This window comes from Gossypium arboreum, chromosome 13 (assembly GCF_025698485.1).
Source record: "Gossypium arboreum isolate Shixiya-1 chromosome 13, ASM2569848v2, whole genome shotgun sequence".
In the NCBI taxonomy this organism is placed as follows: Eukaryota; Viridiplantae; Streptophyta; class Magnoliopsida; order Malvales; family Malvaceae; genus Gossypium; species Gossypium arboreum.
Window position 1 is genome coordinate 111,227,485 of NC_069082.1, and position 20,216 is coordinate 111,247,700.

Below are 20,216 nucleotides of genomic sequence, written 5' to 3' on the forward strand. Positions count from 1 at the left end.
CACAAATTTATCAGCTTCTACTCTGCCATTGCATCGATAAAAAACCATAATTCCATTTATAATATTATCAATTTAAATTAATTTTAAATTAGATAAACAAGATGAGAATTCAAAGTAGAAAGAAATAAATTTCAAAAGTTATGATTTAGAAAATTTAGAGTTGAGATTTAGTAGGTTTGTTTCAAAATTTTCCTTTTTCTTTCTTAAATGGTTGAAACTTGCTCTTCTCTGGTGAATTACCCCTTAAGTTTGTGCAACTAACACGTTTTAGTCTTCAAAAAATTCTCTTTTTTTAAAAAAAAAATCAAACGTATAAAGCTTTTCTTAGATATAAGAGTGGATGGTCCTAATTAGTTTAAATTATTTACAAATTTTTATTTTTATATAGGTCTAATTGTGTCCCCATCCCTGCACTCTTTTGATTTTAACAATTTAATCATTCTACTAGTCTAATTTGACAATTAAAATCCAATTCAACACTATTAATTGACTTGTTAAATTTTATTGTCTCAGATTGTACTTTAATTTTTAAATCAAATATTTAAAAATTAAAATGTGAAATTCAAATTTAACAAAAATTCAGCAAAAGTGTTATAAATAGACCTTTAATTTTAAAATCAAAGAAAGAGTAAAATTAAACTTCAAAAATGCAAAGAATATGGACGAAAGAAATAATTAAACCTTTATATATATTAGGACGTATGTTAAGAAGTTGAAAACCTCAAGTTAACTACTATCATGACATGGAAGGTTAATGCAGCAAATTACCTCAAATTTAGGTAACTACCTTTTTATATATATAAAAACATAGTATCATTTTTAAGTTGTTGACATATTTAATAATTTATGATGTGACTAGACATACATACAAATTATCTAATCTAGTAAAAACAAGGTGAATATATATGTATCATATTAGGTAAAGGGAATACAACACGTAGCAGCATCGCCTACCCACCAACTTAATGCATGTAATGATACAAAGTAGAGATTTTGTGCACTGAAATACGGAAAAGATTATAGATAATAGCACATTAGCATTACATGGACCACTGCAAACCGTGATACAGCAAAATTGAAAATAGACCTCAGAACATGCTGACATCGCTCAGCATTGCACAAGCCAAAACCTGCAATTTGTAAAGACATTGAGGAACAGAAGCTTTAAAGGAAAACTGAAGAATCTTAACTGATAAAGCTTTATGTCCAGATTTTCAACTTTCTTTGTTCCAAAAAAGAGAAGCTCCGCCTGGTTTCTAATCTTTAACTTTAAAATTTGGGATAGAAACACTCTAGAGGTTTTCTTGACTCAATTGTTGAGATACCAGGGGATCCATACACAGCCTGTGAAATGCTCATTAACGGGAAGATGCGTTTATTGAGCAGCTGAAAACAACCTGTTATAGACTTAAAAGTTCCACCGGTCCAACTGCCGCTTGGCTTCTACCATATCTTTCTGTGCTTTCTTTCTCCGGTAAAATATTGGACAATCCCGACTGTAAACATGATAAAACATAGTTTATAATTAAAATAAAGGAAGGACGAAGCAATAAGATGCAGTCACACTTAATAGGCAGCCTGTCATTCCCTTTCTTTTCCAAAAAAAGGAAGCACATAATCTGCATGGTTCTATATTGGTTGAGCACTACTACACTAATGCATTGCAAGATCCTGGTTTTACCAAGGATTTTCCAGGAAAAAAGAATTGTCAAACTAAAACAGCATTAACATTATTCATCACAAGTCACAAAGAGAGAGGAGATGGTAAAACCTAGTGCAGAGCACATCCTGGTGAAGAGAGCCTTGACACTCTTGGCACTGTGTCCATAGCCTCCCAAAAAGCTCCTCTAGTTCTGACACTGCAATCATTTCATACAATCATAATGTCAAAAGACCTTTGGCTCCTCCAGTTCTAAAAAAATGTTATTTTAATTCAGAAAAACAGTAAAGGAAAAATATGCACACCTTGAGAAACTGTTTTATAATAAAGTTCTGCCTCTCTTCCCTTGCAGTGTGAACAGAGTGTTCGATCTGAATTGCTGAGGGAAAACCCAAATGGTATTTATACATGTAAGATATGCCATATATTTGCATGGTGTGCAGTAATCAATATGCAGGTGGACTCTATAAAGTTCTTGCAGATACTTCTAAGAACTTTTACACCTATACATCTCCCAATGCATATTTCGTATTTTGCAAGACCTCTCTAAAGGCCGTTCTAGGTTCGATCAATTTTCAAAGTTAAGAGTGTGTGTATCTTTGGGGGAGAGATCATTTTATGGAAAAATCAATTGAGGGGAAGTCTGTTGAAAGCATTTCGACATTGAAAATAGCATACAAAATCTGGCTTATGAAGCACAAAATCATAAGAATTGAGACACTGGTCATCTTCAGAATAGTAAAAAGCAAACATCATAAAACAAGGATCCTCAATTTCTTTACAGAAAATATTACTGATCCTTTAAATATAAAAAATAGAATGAAGTAGATTTATACCAAATTAGCGCTTTGCAGCCAATACAACTAAGTTGTTTCTTTGCAAATTTCATTATTCCACTGTTTGACGGAGTTGATATGGAAATGGATCTTGTGTGACTCCCATGGAGAAGTTCCTTGCTAGCATTCTTTAAAATGGGCTCAAAAATTCTTAAAAGCGGCTGTTACATTAATACAATTGTTAAAACAAGGGAAAAATTTGTCATAGACTAAACTGAAACAATTAAACCACTAAACTAACCTTGCTAATTTGATTTTCAAGGTAATATTGAGGATCTATGGGGATGTTATTTTCTAGCACATAGATTGGGTCCTCTGACCTCTCATAAGCCTGAATTCATAGACAGTATTGGATACCAGGATATATAAATAATACAATCATTTGCAATAGTTTTATTTTTTTATGAAAAAATCATCAACAAGATTACCTTGGCGCCTTTTGCGGCTTTAATAATGACATAAGGCACCCGATCCCCAACATTTGGAGCAGTCGCAGGATCTCGCTGTCAAGTATAGAGAAAAAGTTCATCCTAATGCTCTAAAATCAATCAGCATTTTATAGAAGATATCAAACAGGCGGCCTTAGAAGAAAGCAACTACAACTGAAATCTGGTAAAGGCAACAGCTCATTATCTCATTTAGAAATTGAAAAATAGTAGCAATCATTATTGCATCTAACAATTATCTAGAAATATATGATAACATGCAAACTCAGCATAAAACTTACAGTAAGCACATGCAATATTTGACTGTTTAACAAGTATCCAAAGAAATTAAACTTAAGTCATCTGAAGACAATGCTACCACCATATATATAAGTATTATAATTAGGTACCTCAAACATATATTATATATAACATGCTGAGATATACCAAGAAAAAGCATAATACAAACCTTGCGCATACGTTCAGCAAGTTCAACATGAGCAGCTTTTACCTCATAATCATCTCCAGTTTTTGTCAGACCCTGTACATAGGAGCAGGAACAAACAGCTAAAATAAAGACCAACAAAAATTTAGACCAAGCATTACAAAATCTTCACAGTGACTAAAGCATCATTAAACCAGGAATAAAGGATATTCTTGTCACCTTAGTAATAACCAAAAGTGACAAATCCATTCGATTCATGAGAAGATCTGAAATGGTATTCTTGACATATTGAACTGCACCAGGAATATCTCTATCAATCAGTATTTTGTGCAGGCATTCAGTTACAAGGTTTTTGACCAATAAACAATTGTCTCTTCGAACAGTTTCGATGCCTGTTCATGATGAAAGATGAATTAGCATTCAAGTTCAATAAAAATTTCAGAAGTCCACATGGTTGAGGTTTCTTGTTTACCTTTAGTGTCCATTTTGTCAAACTTTTGTGGATTTGTCCAAAATAAACCAGCATATCTTTTCTTGCTAATCAAAAGATAGGGATAATAAACCTTCTCGAACTCTAGCTTGATGGGCTAAAAACACCAAACCAATATAGAAAAAGGGGGAAAAAAAAAAGAACAGAAAATGAAGACAATATTAACAACAGATAAACCAGCAAGTAACCAGAAGTTGACAAAAAACACAAAAATTAACTTTTAAGTGATAATTTGCTATGAATGAGATTATTAACATCCATGGCCCTAGAGGTAGCCGCCACGTTCACATTATGATTCAAGATGAGAGCTGACCAGAATATTATAACCAAGTGTAACACATTAAGGCTCAGACAGTTGCAGAACACTTCCCCTTCCTATTTAAACACTGGGCAATTAGGGTTTCTTCAATTTTAAAAGATGTGGCACTATTTACTATAAAAGAAGTCTTACTTTTGTAAAAGTTCCACTGATGTGCTCTGCAGCTTCTCTCCCCAAGTTCATTGCTGCTTCTACATCAGACACACCAAATTGTACCATCACCGAATCTGTGTCCCCATATATAACCTGATTATAAAAAATTATTTAGTATGATTTCTGCCACAATATCCGTAAGAATAATGTGATGCAAGACTATCAAGCAACAATAAGTACACATATGCAGGCCCAAATACTGTATCACTCTAATCTCCTTGGCCAGACGAGAAAATTAAACTTCCAAGAACCAGGTAAGACAAAACAGCCTTAACTTGGGAAAGCTGAAATAGATAACATATGAAAGGAAAGATGATCCATGTTATGGATGCATTAGAAACTATTTTTTTTTAAATGATCCTTGAGATTCCAACTTTAAACCTTCAATCAAATGCTTAACCGAATCTCAGTTCATTTTGATTAGCATATTGCATCAAGTTCATGACATATATAACTAGAGCTTTTGGGATGACTTACCTCAGCATTGTGTTCATAGCCCCCGAGCACTGTAAATTTATCTTCAACAAGCTTCTTGGTGTGCTCAATCATTTGGCGACCTTTACAAGGTAAACAACATGTTAGATCAAACAAAACTAGAATAATGCATTTTAAATCATTTATAGGGATGGGAATTTTTTTAGCAATGCTGTTAAAAAGAACATTTTATTGTACCATAGCTTGTAACACTCGAAGAAATCTCTAAACATGGTAACTGACCAACAGTAGCTCCTGTAAATCCATATACAGAATTTGCACTTACCTGAAATAAATAATAAATCAGATCAAAGTAATGAAAAGCATACAAGGAAACATTTATTTCAACCCCAGAATGCAATAATTACCATTTGAAAACGGATGATAAGAAAAAAGTAATGATCCTACCTTCAGGGCCAGCTGTCGGCCATCTAGAACAGCTTTCTCAAGTGGATCCTTTGCTTCCTACATTCATATAAAGAATATGAGTAAAAAAATGGAGGCAAAGAAGAAGACTTAATATTTTGATGGCACAATATAGAACCAATAGCAATAGGAAGCAGAACTGTGCAATTAAAATAAAATTATTGTAATCACCTTCAAATCAGCTTTTGCTCGTTTACGAGCAGCTAATAGCTCTTCCAATATTTCTGGAAGTATCCCCTGAAGATTTTCATTCTTCTAATCAGTTAGATTTTCGGTATTCATCAACAAGAAAATAAAATAAAACCTCTAAAGTTTACTTATTTATAGAGGAAATAATCATCTATGACGAAATTGACATTTTAATAATATAACCTTCTGTAGCTCTGGTTTAACAAATGTTTCACCAGATGGAGTTCTGTTAACACATTCTGGGGGGAGGTTGAGTTTGCGAACATCTTCAGGAGTCACCTTCACAAAGACCATCCAAGATCAGAATTTGCCCAAAAGTCCCACCAATTATTGATCAGACAAAAAGGAACATAAATAAAAGAAACATAAAATAACAGCTGAACGAGATGGTAAAAGCAAGATAAATTTGAAGTATCACCAATGTGCAATAGCATAAATTATATGCCATCATAATTGATGGATACAAAGACGCAAAATCCAGTGTCGCAATTGGCTTTTCATAGAATCCTGCTTTTGCTTCCAACACCTGAAACAGAGTTCATCAACATGATATGTATGTCTGTTTAATCTTTTAGTGAGGTAGCTGTAGTTTTAGGTGGCAAAAAGTTACTAGCATAAGAAATTTGAGAACAAACTTACAGTTGCACCTTCAAACGTTCCCTGTTCAGATCCTGCTTGTTTGACATTTGGAATAACAAGGTTCTTCTGCTTAGACTTCCTAAGAAGTTGAGAAAGCACCTGAAAAAATCAACAAAGATTTTAAATTTGAACTATTAATCACTTGATTCATCCACGGAAACTTACAAATTGTACAAACCTTGATGCTTTGTCCTCTAGAAAGAAGAAAAGATATAGGCACACCTGTGACACGAGCCATCTCAACATAATTGTAAACATACATTAGTTTATCCAAAAGCCTTTGGGGAAGGTAAGCATCCTGCAACCATACAAGAAAGAGAATACTGATTCAGTCATAGATGATCAGAAACTTAAGCTCTTCAACTCAACCAATGCACTCTGAAGAGTAGAGTATAATGTCTGCTGATGTAATAGACATATAAGATCAAAAAATAAAGATCACTACGTAGGATTTTAGAATGGAAGCTACAGCTGATGCTGGTAACATCTTATATATCTTAGCTGTAAAGAAATTGGAATAACCATTAGCAAAAGGCTCATGTCTTGAACAACTCAAAATACTTGTAGAAATACAACTCTGGTAATATATTATGTATGTAAATTAAATGCAAAAGGAACTTGGGCTTTAGCACCAAATGTTTCACCCACCTCACTTAGGAGGTAGACTTCTACAAGGCTGGGGTTTGATGCCCATAGCAATATCCCTTCCCCTATTCCCTGGGCATTGCCTCCCTTGTATCAGAAAAGAAAGATGCAAAAACATGGCCCAAAAGACACCTAACAAGCTCTTAATAGAAAAACTAAACAATAGGGCATTTCTATGAAACCAACTAGATGGGAGCTACTATCACAAATGTCTCAAGAGGCTCAGGCATTTAATGAGCTGAATACACATGAAGATAAAGAGCAAATCAAACTAAATTCAATCACTAACAATAATCAATCAAAATGAAAGTCAAATAAACAATTCTATCCAACAATAAGGACATGGACTCAAGTTTCTTTTAGCCTCTAAATTCCTGATGAGACATAAAAAAAAGTCAAAAGAATCTACAACCATAATAGTTTGTGCACTCAAGTTTTGCAAGTTAGACTAAAACCAACTATGCACCTTCAAACAATAGACAGCAAGACGCCTCCTAGTCTCAGCATTTCCATTCTGAAGATCTGATATTATTGAATGGTGAACATCCTCTTTCTGCACAAAAGCAATGCAAGGGCAAAACTTGAGTTCAAATTTTGGAGAAGAGTGACAAACAAAAGGAAACAACAAATGTCGAAAGGTAAACAAATCTGCAAAAGAAACCTTAGGAATATATTAATCCTAGGAACCAATGGCAGAATCTAACAACATATTTTAACTATTAAAACATGATTACAGAAGTAGCCATAATCTTAGAAGAGAAATTCTAACCTGCTCAGATAGAAAGTGTGCTGAAACTGAATTCAATGAATAAGAACTTAGTTTGTAGTCCCTTTGCATAGCCTACAACAAAAAGAAACAAAGCTAACAAATTTGTAAATATGAATCATTTGAACTCAGATAAAAATTACAAACTCATAAAGTAGAAAAACTGCATGCATAAAACCTGGAGCAAATCAAATTGAACTCTCCCCTCCACAGTAACTTCTTTGCTCTCCCTAGTTCCATACTGTCTGTAAAACAAGCCAGCATCAATAACCAGAATATATACCAGGAAAGTAACTCTTAACTCAACCAGAAACTGGAAGAAAACTCACAATAGTTATTTATGCTAGGGCAGGAAGTATGATGAAACAAAGTAACAAACGCTCAGTTAAACGCTTTCAAATCAATAGTTGAAGTAAGTTACAGATAACATAACTTTCCTTTTTTATAACCTCACTCTGAAAATTAGTGACAAGTGAATTCAGTAAGGGTATAGATGGAAGCAGCTAAAGGAAAATGAATACAAGATTGATTCACACTAAGCTCCTCATATGACCCTTTGGGTTATAGCCTTGTATGAAACAGAGCCTTAGAAAGGCAAAACTTTTTAACACTTCTTTAGTAACAGAAGCAACTAACTTCACCATCGGAAATTATGCAGGAACAAGAAATTCTAATTTGATAGGAGTAAATTAATAGTTTCAAAAACATAAAAGGGAAGGCAATGAGGAGAAACAAATTAATTTATAAGGATGTGGAGATTATTAGTATTCTTTGCAATTGCAATGTGAGAAGCCAGTTTAAAATAAGGCTAACAACAGCAGCAATTATAAGAATAACACCCATAACAGATACTTTACCTTGAAGAAAATGTTGTATCTTTTACACGAACCCTACTATTCCTGATGCGGCCAAGTATTGGAAACTCTGCTATTCCAAGTGTTTGTGCTCTCTGTTAACCAGAAGATTAAATGTCAGATGGTTCAATCACACAACTCCTATACAAATAAAGGAAACCCTACATAATGAACCAAAAAGAAACCTTTGCTGCAGCAACATTCATGGAGAATAAAACAGAAGCTAATTTTTCATTTACCTCAATAAGATATGGCAAATCAAACTTGCAAATGTTATATCCAATTATAATATCAGGGTCCACTTCACGGATAAATTCCTGCAAGCAAAACCTTCTCATTAAAAAAGGTGCAGTGTAAGCAAAAGAAACACTTTCTTCTCATACGAGATTGATGTGAGATTGCCTATGTTCTTCAAGGAACCGGTTTTGTAAAATGGAAATTTATCATAATATCAGCTTAAAAGCCACTGACACTTAAAGAAGTAGGTTCCTAGACATATACTTAGGGTTACTGATAATATTTTGATGATTTCATTAGTGCTTAAGTGAATTGCAGTAATGAAAGCTTTATATTTGGCTTGAAAAAGCATTTGTTTTCCTGGTTCTTGCATTTCTGGCAGTTTTCTGATTCAATTTAAATGATTTATCGAATGAAATACAAGAAGACAAACATAAAGGTAGAACAGGGGTGAATCAGGAAGTTGGTTAATGAATCCCTTCAAACATATCAAACATGTCATGAACAATTAAGATTAAAAAAAAAGACTCACTCATGGTGTTCAGTAATATGAACAAATGGATAACTTCTTTTTTATGCCTAAGTATTGAAGTAAAACAGAGAAGGTTTTAAAGACAAAATCAGTACCCTCCAAGCAAGCAAGACTTCTTTTTCTGTATCAAAAGACATTACATCAACACCAACTATTGGGGAGCATGACTTAAGGGTCATGACATTACGAATGAATGGCTGATCTTCTCCTTGCAAAGTAACTAGATTTGCTACCTAGAAAGAAACAAAAAATTTCTTCAGAGCTGGTGAAAGAAAATGAAAGGTTAGCTTTCAATCAATCCTTCGTCAACGTGAACTAGGATCCCAATGAACAAACTTAATAACATTTTTCCAATTTTTCCCAAATCAAATGGGTGACTTGAACAGAGGAATAAGACCTGGATTACAGGATCATGAGAAGGCTCTGGAAAATGACCTTTGCGACCAGCACACTCTATATCAAAACTCAATATGCGAAATGGAGCCATCTTTGAGAATTCCCCCTCAGGGGCATGGCTAATCAAATCTGAATACCTAAGAACAATAAGGGAAGAGAATTAAACCAGGAGGATAAAGAAACAATGGAATAGTTGAAATGCTCTTAATAGACAAAAAAAGTGTTTACAAGCAATCAAACTCCAATTGGCAGTAGGACATATTCTTCGCTGTCTTCTTATATTTACCAGCCGGTATCTCAATCCAATTACCACCAACAATATTGCAATCAATCATGAAACGTAGTGCAAAAAGAACATTGCTTTCATATGTAATGAAGCTCTTCATACCAAGGCCGTCAATTTGTATGCCTCGATCAAGAATGCCTGCAAATTATTGGCAATTAAAAAGCCTCCAGATATAAAAAGAACTAGGCAGTTTTCTAGGTATTCAATTATGTACATGATTAAGATTTCATGACAGAGAAAAAAGTAAGTTAAAAATAGTTTCAACTACAATAAGGCATTTCATTTACTGAAGGAAACCCAAACAGAATAAATACCATACAAAAGAATCAGGAATGTTACCACGACAGGTAGCAACCATTGTTGGCAAGGCCACTACAATCTTGAGAAATGGTTGAGACTTTTGTTGCTGGTAATACATAATACTTCTTTTCTGAACCAATTCAATACGTCGAACAAACTTCGGTACCTTGCTGTTTCTGTTCATCTCCTTCATCCTGCCCTGAAACCATGTTGCTGAAACAATTAAGAAGCCACTCGCAAAAGGTAAATGCATAACCTGAGGAAGTGGTAAAACCAAATACCTCAAGCGTTTGATGAAAATGGGAGATATCATCAGGACCCATTCCTGGAGGGCAGCCAATGTAGAAATACGGCTCAAATCCATGAACAAGACAACAAACGCTATGTCCTACAAGTTGCCAATATAAGCAATTCATCAGATTGACATAAAATGTACAATTTAGGATTCTTTCAAATTAATAACAGGCACGGTCAGTAATATTATATGCTTTTTAGTACTCAGCAGCTAATATCACTTGAAAAATTCTCGAATAAATACCTTCTCCAGTAACCCCGAAAATTCGGATAATGGCAGCTTGACAAGAAGAATCAGGCAGCAAATTTTTATGACTCTCTCCAATCACATAATCAATCTCCAATTGTTGGAAAACTAAAACACCAGCAAGAGAAGAAGAAGGCAGAGCTCAAAATTTCCCCCAAAAAAACTTAAAAATCAAATATTTACAGCAAAATATTTGCTTCTTAAACTTACCAATGCTACGAGACTTGGAAATGTAGGCATCAGAGAGAGGAGGGCGAGCCCACTTGGAAAGACGAGAAGCGAGAGCTTGACGTTCCTCGAAGTCGCGTAGAATTAGGGATTCCACGTCTTCTTCCCCCATCAGGGTTTCGTCAAAGAAGACATCTTCATCGACGAAATCTTCTTCCGTCGACGGTGGGGGAGGCGTCGGAGTCGTCGCTTGGTGCTTCAAAGCCGGAGATGGCTGGTGTGAAGAAGGCGGTGGCGGCCTCTTCCGTGGGTTGCCGCCCTTGTTCATGATTTGGTGTCGTTTTGGAGTAAAGAAAGGGAGAGTGATGGGAAATGGAGGGGGTTTGGGAGTTGAGAAGAGTGATATTCCCGCCAGTTTTGGGGCTTTTATAAGGGAATATGATGTCACGTGTCATGCAGGTGATTAACACTATATTTTTGGGATTAGAGAGTAATTTGCCCTTTAAACTATATCTCCTCCTCCTTGTAACTATTTCTCAATGTATTTTATTTACCAAGCCCAAATTAAGGGTGCAATATTAGACCAATTAGAATTAGTGGTTAACAAGTGACATAAAAATAACATTATTAAAGGAATAGTTACAAATCAGTAAAAATGTGGAAAAAGGTCAAAAAGAATGTGAATAAAAGTGGGTGACGTGAAAATTTTAAAGTAAATAAAGGGGTAAATCTTTTTTAACAGATATTATGCTCCATTCTTGTGGTCAAGTGGTTGATAGGATAAAATCACAAAGCACCAAAACATTAGTAGTGGCAATTCGTTGAGATTTGGTGTCAATAATAGCAAGTCATTGGTTAGCACAAGTCACTAATTTTATTTGTAAATTTTGTTTCGTTTGAGTTCAAATTTAGTAATAAATAATTTGTGTTCAATCATTTCCTATTTTCTTTTGCTGAATTTCTAGCAATTGTGGCTGATATTTCTTTTTTTGATATTTTGATTGGATTTTAAAATTGGGTTTGTATGTTTTACCAACATGATTTTTTTTATAATTTAATTTTTTATTGTTGTTTTGAGAGGATAATGGGTGATACGTGATTGAATTATTTTATTGAGTACTAATGTTTTTTGAATTTGAATGATTTTCTTAAAGTTAATTCTAGTTTGGTATTTGTAATTTTATGTTTAATAAGTCATTTTTAGAATGATATTTGGTAATGGTTTTATATTGATTGAGAAATGTTTTTTTTTTTTCCCTTTTGAGAAGTATACTTTTGCCATGGATGACGATGTCATGGCTTCTTTCTTTTGAGATTGAATAAGTTTAGTTTTGAGGGCTTGTGTGAAAGCGCTATAGGGTTTAAAAGGATATTGAAATGTCAAGGGATTCGTATCAACATAAATTAAAATAAAGTCGATTCTAATTTAAAAATATGTTTGAATCATAGTTTTTTCTTCCTATATATGACTATTGGTAGAAGCTAGCTTATACAAAATTCAGGCAAATATATAATGAGCTGATCAACGATGGTGTTCTAATTTGCAAATCAAGATTTCTGTTGGAATCAGATTTGACAAATATGTTAATTTTGCAGGTAGTTAAGATCCCAGTTCCAATCTTATTTGATAAATATATTTCTAACTTGGTAGTATATTGGATACTTGATTTGTATTTAGTGGTGAATTATTTTTTTTGTTTCTTGAATTTTCAACATTTCTTTAACTCAAAATAATTTTTTAAAAACAGGTTTAAGAAAATTTATCAAATGTTGAGAAATATTATATGTAGAATCATTTAAACACCATAAAATCAATTTATTTTTTAAAATTTATTTTTCAAAACAGTTCTGTGAAACAAACAACCTTTAATGTTTTTGTCATATTGAAGCATGACTATACTTGTAGACTCACTCAAAAAATGAAAGAGTTTAGATAAAAGTATAAGCTTGAAAAATGGGTTTAGACAAAAAAATAAAATCTGTTGGCTAGGCCTCATATAATTTTTTTTTTTGCCCGAGCCCAAACTAAATATGCAAAAAAAAAAAAAACTATTGCTTTTCCTTGTTGTTTTTTACTCTCTTTTTTTTTTTGCTATTTTCTTGTTATTTCATTATTTTAATATCATTTCACTATTATTTTGTTTTTGTTTTATTGTTAATTTTGTTACTATTTTAGAGACATTTGTTTGTTAAATTACGCCTATTTTAGTGTTATTTAGGTAAACATATATTTTTGTTTTCAATTTATTGAGAAACATTTATTTTTATTTTTTGGATTTTGATATATTATATTTTTTAAAAATTATATAATAAATAATATAAAAAAAAATTAATACGGTTAGACTAGGTCCAAAATTTAATATTTTTACCTAAGCCGAGCTTAGGCAAAATATTAGGCCCATTTTCGGGTCCGGCCCATGGATACCTCTAAGTATGACCTAAACCCAACCTATCAACATTGTGAAAAATGTTTGAGGCTTGATTTAAAATATGAGCTTCAAATTTTATTCAACTTCATTCACATTTATAAATGGTTAACCAAAGACCATTCAGAGTTAACCATAATTTTGTATTTTAAAGATACAATTATTTTTATTTAACATTTATTAATAATATATACTTTTTACTACTATTGTATTTTTTTCCTTTTATTAAATCTAAAGATACACAACTTAACATATTTTTCTTTAAAAAGCATATTTTTAATACTAACATTTTAATATAGAATATTTGATTTTCATATTATATAAATTATATTAAATTAACATATCATAAATTTGAAAATGAGTTGGGCTGCACTAAGTTTGAGTTTTAAATTTAGAGATTGAGTTCGACTTATATTTTAAATAAGTTTAATTTTTTTTAAGTATTATATTTTATCTAAATATTGAGAAAACCTTCAAATTTAAGTGAATAGTCTTTCTACTGAACAAATCTAATTGTAAATAACAATTAATTAATTAAAAAGTATTACTAAAACAATTATTAATAAAATATTAATTAAACACAACTACACAAGTAAAATCAATGAAACAAATATGAATCTGTCTATATTTTTTTCTTCTAAAATATCAATAAAAAAGTTTCTAATCTTGTCATATATATACTAAAAGAATCGTTAAGAAATTTTTCAATAATTTTTGGTTGAATAAATTACACAGTCTTATCAATCTATTATCATTTTACATAAGACTATAAGCTAACCTCAGCATAAAGTTACAACTTAAATATGTTATATTTGTGTGTGTGTGTATATATATATAGTTCTATACTACCAAGAATGAACAATCTATAAAGTACTTAGATTCAACAAATGAATCAAAAATTATAAAGAAAAGCAAGGTAGGCGATAGATGATGGTTAGTGATGATGAACGGTGGGTTGCATGATGACTAGATTTTCTTCAATATAAGTAAACTAGTTTTTTTTCCCGTGTAGTGCCCAGGTTATTAATGTGTTTTATAAAATTGTTATTATTCAAATAACAATTTAAAAGTATTTTAGTGGGAAAAATAAAAAATGCGATCCATTTGTATCTGTTTTCTTTGTTCATTTTATAGAAAAATATTTCAAAGTTTTTAGACACGATAAATATAATAATTTGATTTTCAACGGTGTCGTAAAATTCAATTTTGGACTGAATTAATAGAGTAAAATTAGTAGATAATTTAAAATGGAATAAATACAAGTGAAATGCGGATTGGAAAAATCGAACTAATAAGTGTCATTGAATTAAATAGATTATAAAAATAGTACAATGACTAAATTATAAAAGATAACGATTATTAATATTTAAATTTTAAAAATGAAGAGGATCAAGTAGGAAATTAACCTAAGGTTATAAAAGCAATTTAACCATTTTTTTTAATGTTATGGCAATGGTTAATGGAAAGTTGAGTCATCACGTTCTAATTGAATTTTAAATAGTTAAGGTTTAGATTAATAGCTAATTAACTTAATTAGTTTGCTAATTATTATATATATAGTGGGAGAGAAAATTTCATTTCCATCATCTTCTTCTCTCCCACCAAAGAAAAACAAAACCATTCCTCCATTCCATCATTGTCGAAACTTTAATTGGGTAGATAAGTGAGTTATAACTTTAATTTTAATTGAATTATTAATTGACTGATACTAAATAATGTAAGCTCAAGTGATAATATTTAGAATTATTAAGTTTTGGTTTAGTTTCATTGTTGGAAAAATTTAACAACTCTTGATATTAATAGTTTAAATTCATGCATGTTAGTAGTAGTTAAGATCATAGTTATTTATGTTGAAACTTTGATGAAAAGTATTAAATTAGGTTAGAAACCAGCACAGATTTTATAATTAAATTATGTATAATTATGAACTTAATTGTAAGAAATGAAATTTTGAGGTTTGATAATAAATAATGGTTGTAGGAAGTCCCTATATTATATTAATTAAATCAAATTTAAATTTGATTGGGTAAATTGTGGGTTACATGTGTTCCAAATATTAGGATGTTTAGGGGCTTAATTGAATGAAACACATTCACAAATATAATGTGTTGAATTGTGTTTGAATTATATGATTAATGAATTTTCTACATCTGAATTTATTGTAAAGCCATCAACGAATAGCTAATCCGATTTTTGCTAATTCAAATATGTTAAATAAATGTGTATATATATTTGATTCGTTAAATGTTCAGAAATGATAATCTAACAATGTGAAATATTCAGAAGGTATTTATATATTTGACTGTTTGATTCGTGATTATGGGTTGGTTGAGTACTTGAGTATATGATTATTGATGAAATATGATAGTAATGATATTTACCCAACTAACGTTGTCAAATAGAGTTATGAGTATAGTTAACATGGCATAGGATCTGTTTTGATAGGTGGGAGATTCAATAATCATATACTCGTACGCTGAGTAATGATTACACAGATCAAAAGCCTTTTGATAGGTGGGAGATTCAATAATCATATACTCGTGATTATCTGTTTTGCACTATTGTGTAATCTGTTTCATTTTGTATGTATATATATATATATGTTTAAAGTCTATGACGTATACCTAGGTTGGATGGCTTGTAGCCTAAGTTAATTTTGGAATTTTTGGTAAGTAACATATAAGGTTATATAGGTTGAAGTTTATTTTTTGACTACTATGCTTGATTAAGTATGTTTGAACGTGCCAATTGGTTGATTTAGTAATGATATATTGAAAGTTATAATTTGATAATGTTTGAACATGTTTAGATAGGTTCATTAGATGACTAAGTTTTGTGATACATTTTAGGTATGTTTAGGTTCATTTGCTTAAGGCTTTGAATACTTAAAAGTGTAGGATTTTGACCATTTAATCACTGTGTCTCAAGACAAAAAGAACATGTCTTGAGAGTACTACTTGAACAAATTTCATTTAAATTTTTCATTCAAGATTCTGAGGTCCCGAGACATATTTGTATAGTCTCGAGACAATTGTTCCTAGGTCTCGAGACAGAAGTACATCAAAACTAAATAGATTTTGTCTTGTTCCAGGTCTTGAGACAGGAACCCCTTATCTCGATATATCAAGACATTCAAACATCGAAGCAAAAATAGGGAAAGATGTGAGGTTGGTCTCGAGACATAAAAGGCTTTGCCTTGATACACAACATGTAGTATCTCAAGACATTCTAACTTCGAAGCTAAAAAATTCAAAATAAATTATGACCTATCTCAATTAGAGGTGATCATGGGCCGGACTGGGCCGGGTTCGGGTCGGGCTCAACTAAAAATTTAGGCCAATTCATTGGGTACGGGTCGGGCCTAAAAATGGGCTTAAAATTTTGCCCAAGGCCCACCCAAATAAAAATACTAAAACCTGGGCCCGGCCCGGCCCGTATTTATTTTTATATTATTTTATATAATTTTTAAATATATATAATACATCAAAATACTAAATAAATCAAAATAAATATTTTCCAACAAATTGAAACTAAATTTTAAAAAATGTAGACTTAAATAACACTAAGATAGATGCAACTTAACAAGTGAATAACTCTAAAATAGTAATGAAATTAACAAATGCCTTTAAAATAATAACAAAATTAATAATAAAATAAGTTTTATACAATATCCAAATAATAACAACAAAATAGGAGCAACTAATAGTAATATGGTAGCAAAATAGGGAGAAAACAATAAGAAAATAACATTTAAAAAAATAGTAGATTTTTTTTGTCATTTAGTGTATTCGGGCCGGGCCCAGGCCAAAAATACATTACCCGAGACCCGACCCATTTTTTAAACGGGCCTCATTTTTTTGTCCAAGCCCATTTTTCGGGCCTATATTTTTGCCCAAGCCTTCTCACATTTCGGGCGGGCTTTCAGGCAGGGCCGGGTAGCCCGAGCATGAGCAGGTCTAATCTCAATAAATAAATTCGAAATTTGACATTTAAGTTTGAATTCAAGTACTAACTTTGAAATTAACATGTATAACCCTCGTAAATTGATGAAATGAAATCAATGAGTGTATAAATAGTTACATATGAATTATTTTGTTGAATTGAAAGTTATTTCGGCAACACAATATGATATTACTTACTCAGATCCAACAATCAAGTCAAGTATAAGGTGTTATAAAACTTCTAAAATTATCTACATATTTTGAAAAATATTAGGAATAATTTCTTAAAAAACCGTCAACAATTTCAAATAGTTAAAGTCAAGAATATTTATCTTTTATGTTCCAATTTTATTTATTTTAAATCATTCAAAACCAATTTATCACATGAAAATAAGAATTCAAATAAAACTTCTAAAATTATCCACCAAATTCATTTTAAAATTATAAAAATAATTTATTTAAAAATTCAAGAATACTTTTAATTTTATTTATTCTAAATCATTTAAAAATAATTTATTTTGATAATTTATCACATAAAAATTAGGAATTGGAATAAATATGGAGTTATCCACGTGCCATTAAATTAGGCTATCCAAATAAGTTTTAGTCTTAAACCTTGTAATATATAATATATACAAGTATGATACATAGATAGAGAAAAAAGGTTTTTTTATAAAATTAATCTAAAAAATTAATTAATTATATAAATGACTCATTTTTTTATAAAATACGAAAATGACCAAAAATCTACCGTGCAAGTTGGTGGAGCCAAATTGTTTGGTGCCACCAATATCTCACATCAGCAACCGGGATAAAAAAAATCAATTTTTTGGTAGAGCCTTGTAGAATGGCGCCACCTGTATAAATACTAGGGAAATAGTGCAATTTCTAAAAATATAAAGAGCTTTAAACAAAATTTCCTTTTTCTGGTGGAGCCAAATAATTTGGCGCCACTAGTTTCCAACATCTCTGCCACCTTTTTGTCAATTTTCTATTTTTCTTTAATTTTTTTATTATTTGTTTATAATATTTTAAATTTATATTTTTTTGGTAGAGCCATTGTAAATGTCGCCACCAGTACATTTAAACCCTTTTTTAATTTTTTATATTTAAAATATAAAAATATATATTTTTTATTTGGTGGAGCCATTCTCTTTGGCGTAACCAAGTTGGTATATATAAGCCTCAATAACACATCAATCTGAGTTGAAGGAAAAAAATTACTTATACTTTGTTAGATATGAAAGCGTTTTTTTATGTGTTTGTGTTTTTCTTTAATTTAAAGGTATGTTTTGTTTAACGATAATTGTAACAGCCCGTTTTTAGTGAAATCAGAACAGTGATTTCGGGACCACAAATTCGAGTCCGAAAGAAAAATAATTTTAATATTATTTCATAGTCTACATTATGATTGAAATATCGTATGAAAATTTCGTTAAGAAAATTTTACCGATTTCATGTTTAATTTGAGGGAAATGACCAAATTGCATAAAATGCAAAAGTTGAATTCTAGCAGCTAGAGGGATCAAATAGCTATGGAATTCAAAATTGGAGGTCCTTATATGGCAAATAAACCATTTAGAGGAGTTAATAGATAAGTATGCTTAGTCATCAATGGAAAATTAAATAAAGAAAATGACTAAATTAGAAAAATGAAATAATAAAAGATGATATTTCAATTAAATAAGAAATATCATCATTTTATATCATCTTTCTCAAATAAAAAAAACATTGAAACCCTAGTTAGAAGAGCTTGAAGATAGCAAACTTATTTGGCTTAATTAGATCTGGATAGATCAAATACAAAGTTTGAACGAGGAAAGAAAAAGTGTCGGATTAGTAGATTACAAATCCACGAACACTTATCGAGGTAAGTTCGTGTAACTAATTTGAGAATTTATATGTTTGAATTGAATGTTATGTATGTAAATTGTGTAATTGACATGTATGAAAATCAATCACATATCCGATAATGTCTGACAAATAATAAGTTCTGTATGAATAAATGAAATTCGATGGATACAGGGTTCCCGAATTGGTTGTGGTTCTGTATGTGTTGCGGACACACCACAGCTCGAAAGAGCGTCCTGTTATTAGCTCTCATGAGCATCTCGATATTTGGCTCTTATGAGTTTCCCGTTATATGGTTCTTGCGAGCTTCTCGTTAATAGCTCTTCGGAACATCCCGATTGGTTGTGATTAGAGGTGCGCATGGGCCAGGCCGGGCCAGGTTCGGGCTGGGCCCAGACAAAATTTTAGACCCGTTTTCTAGGCCAAGGCCCGGCCTGGCCCGAAATATGGGCATAAAAATTTGTCCAAGCCCCGCCTGAAATAAAATTGTTAAGCCTAAGCTCGACTACCGTGCCCATATTAATTTTTTAGCTTATTTCATTAAATAAAAAGTTTTAAAATATCATAAATCAAATACATTTAAAAACATAAAACAAATATTAAAACAAGAAACAAATAAAAAATAAGACTAAAACAATTCTTAAAACAATACACAAATTGAAAATATAATAAAAAGTGGTTATATTAAAATTGAAAATAAAATGTAAATATGATTAAAAATAAAAAAATATATATATTTAGTATATAATTCGGGTTGGGCAGGGCCCGGGCCAAAAAAGTTTTACTCGAGGCCCGGCCTATTTTTTAAACGGGCCTCTTTTTTTTCCCAAACCCATATATTGAGCCTATATTTTTACCCAGCCCATGCACACCTCTAATTGTGATCCTACATGTGTTGTGAACTCACCGCAGCTCTTATGAACATCCCGATATATGGCTCTTCGGAACTTCTCGATTAATGGCTCTTTCATGAGCTTCCCGATTAATTGGCTTTCTGGAGCTTCCCCATATTGGCTCACTTAAACCTTTCTGATATTTGTTCGCTTGAACCTTCCCAATATTAGCTCATATGAGCTTCCCGTTAATGGCTTTCTGGAGCTTCCCCTTTATGTGCTTGTATGAGCATTCCCGAATATGAATTGACGGATTTCAGATTTGTGTACTTCGTATGTACTACCCGTGTATCCATCAATATTTTAAATAATTTAACGGGCAAA

General features: G+C 31.6%; 1 protein-coding gene across 2 annotated transcripts; it reads right to left on the reverse strand.

Annotated features, from left to right (window-relative positions):
* Positions 1–872: 872 nt before the first annotated feature.
* On the reverse strand, positions 873–11,260 carry LOC108464543 (DNA polymerase delta catalytic subunit). 2 transcript variants are annotated; one of them, XM_017764897.2, is made up of 31 exons: positions 10,824–11,260; positions 10,611–10,721; positions 10,354–10,460; positions 10,112–10,271; positions 9,715–9,910; positions 9,488–9,623; positions 9,186–9,323; positions 8,561–8,638; positions 8,325–8,416; positions 7,646–7,712; positions 7,471–7,542; positions 7,168–7,254; positions 6,235–6,354; positions 6,057–6,155; positions 5,836–5,943; positions 5,601–5,696; positions 5,400–5,465; positions 5,211–5,267; positions 5,001–5,088; positions 4,806–4,885; positions 4,308–4,421; positions 3,839–3,953; positions 3,586–3,758; positions 3,391–3,462; positions 2,925–2,999; positions 2,738–2,827; positions 2,497–2,657; positions 1,966–2,039; positions 1,772–1,859; positions 1,398–1,496; positions 873–1,130 (listed from the first exon to the last, which is right to left on the reverse strand). In XM_017764897.2, exons 1-30 carry the CDS (start codon positions 11,107–11,109, stop codon positions 1,409–1,411), a joined length of 3,294 nt encoding a protein of 1,097 aa, XP_017620386.1. In that variant the 5' UTR covers positions 11,110–11,260; the 3' UTR covers positions 873–1,130; positions 1,398–1,408. The 2 variants fall into 2 exon arrangements, with proteins under 2 accessions (XP_017620386.1, XP_017620385.1); XM_017764896.2 differs by having other exon boundaries at positions 873–1,496; positions 10,824–11,257.
* Between the last annotated feature and the right edge of the window lie 8,956 nt (positions 11,261–20,216).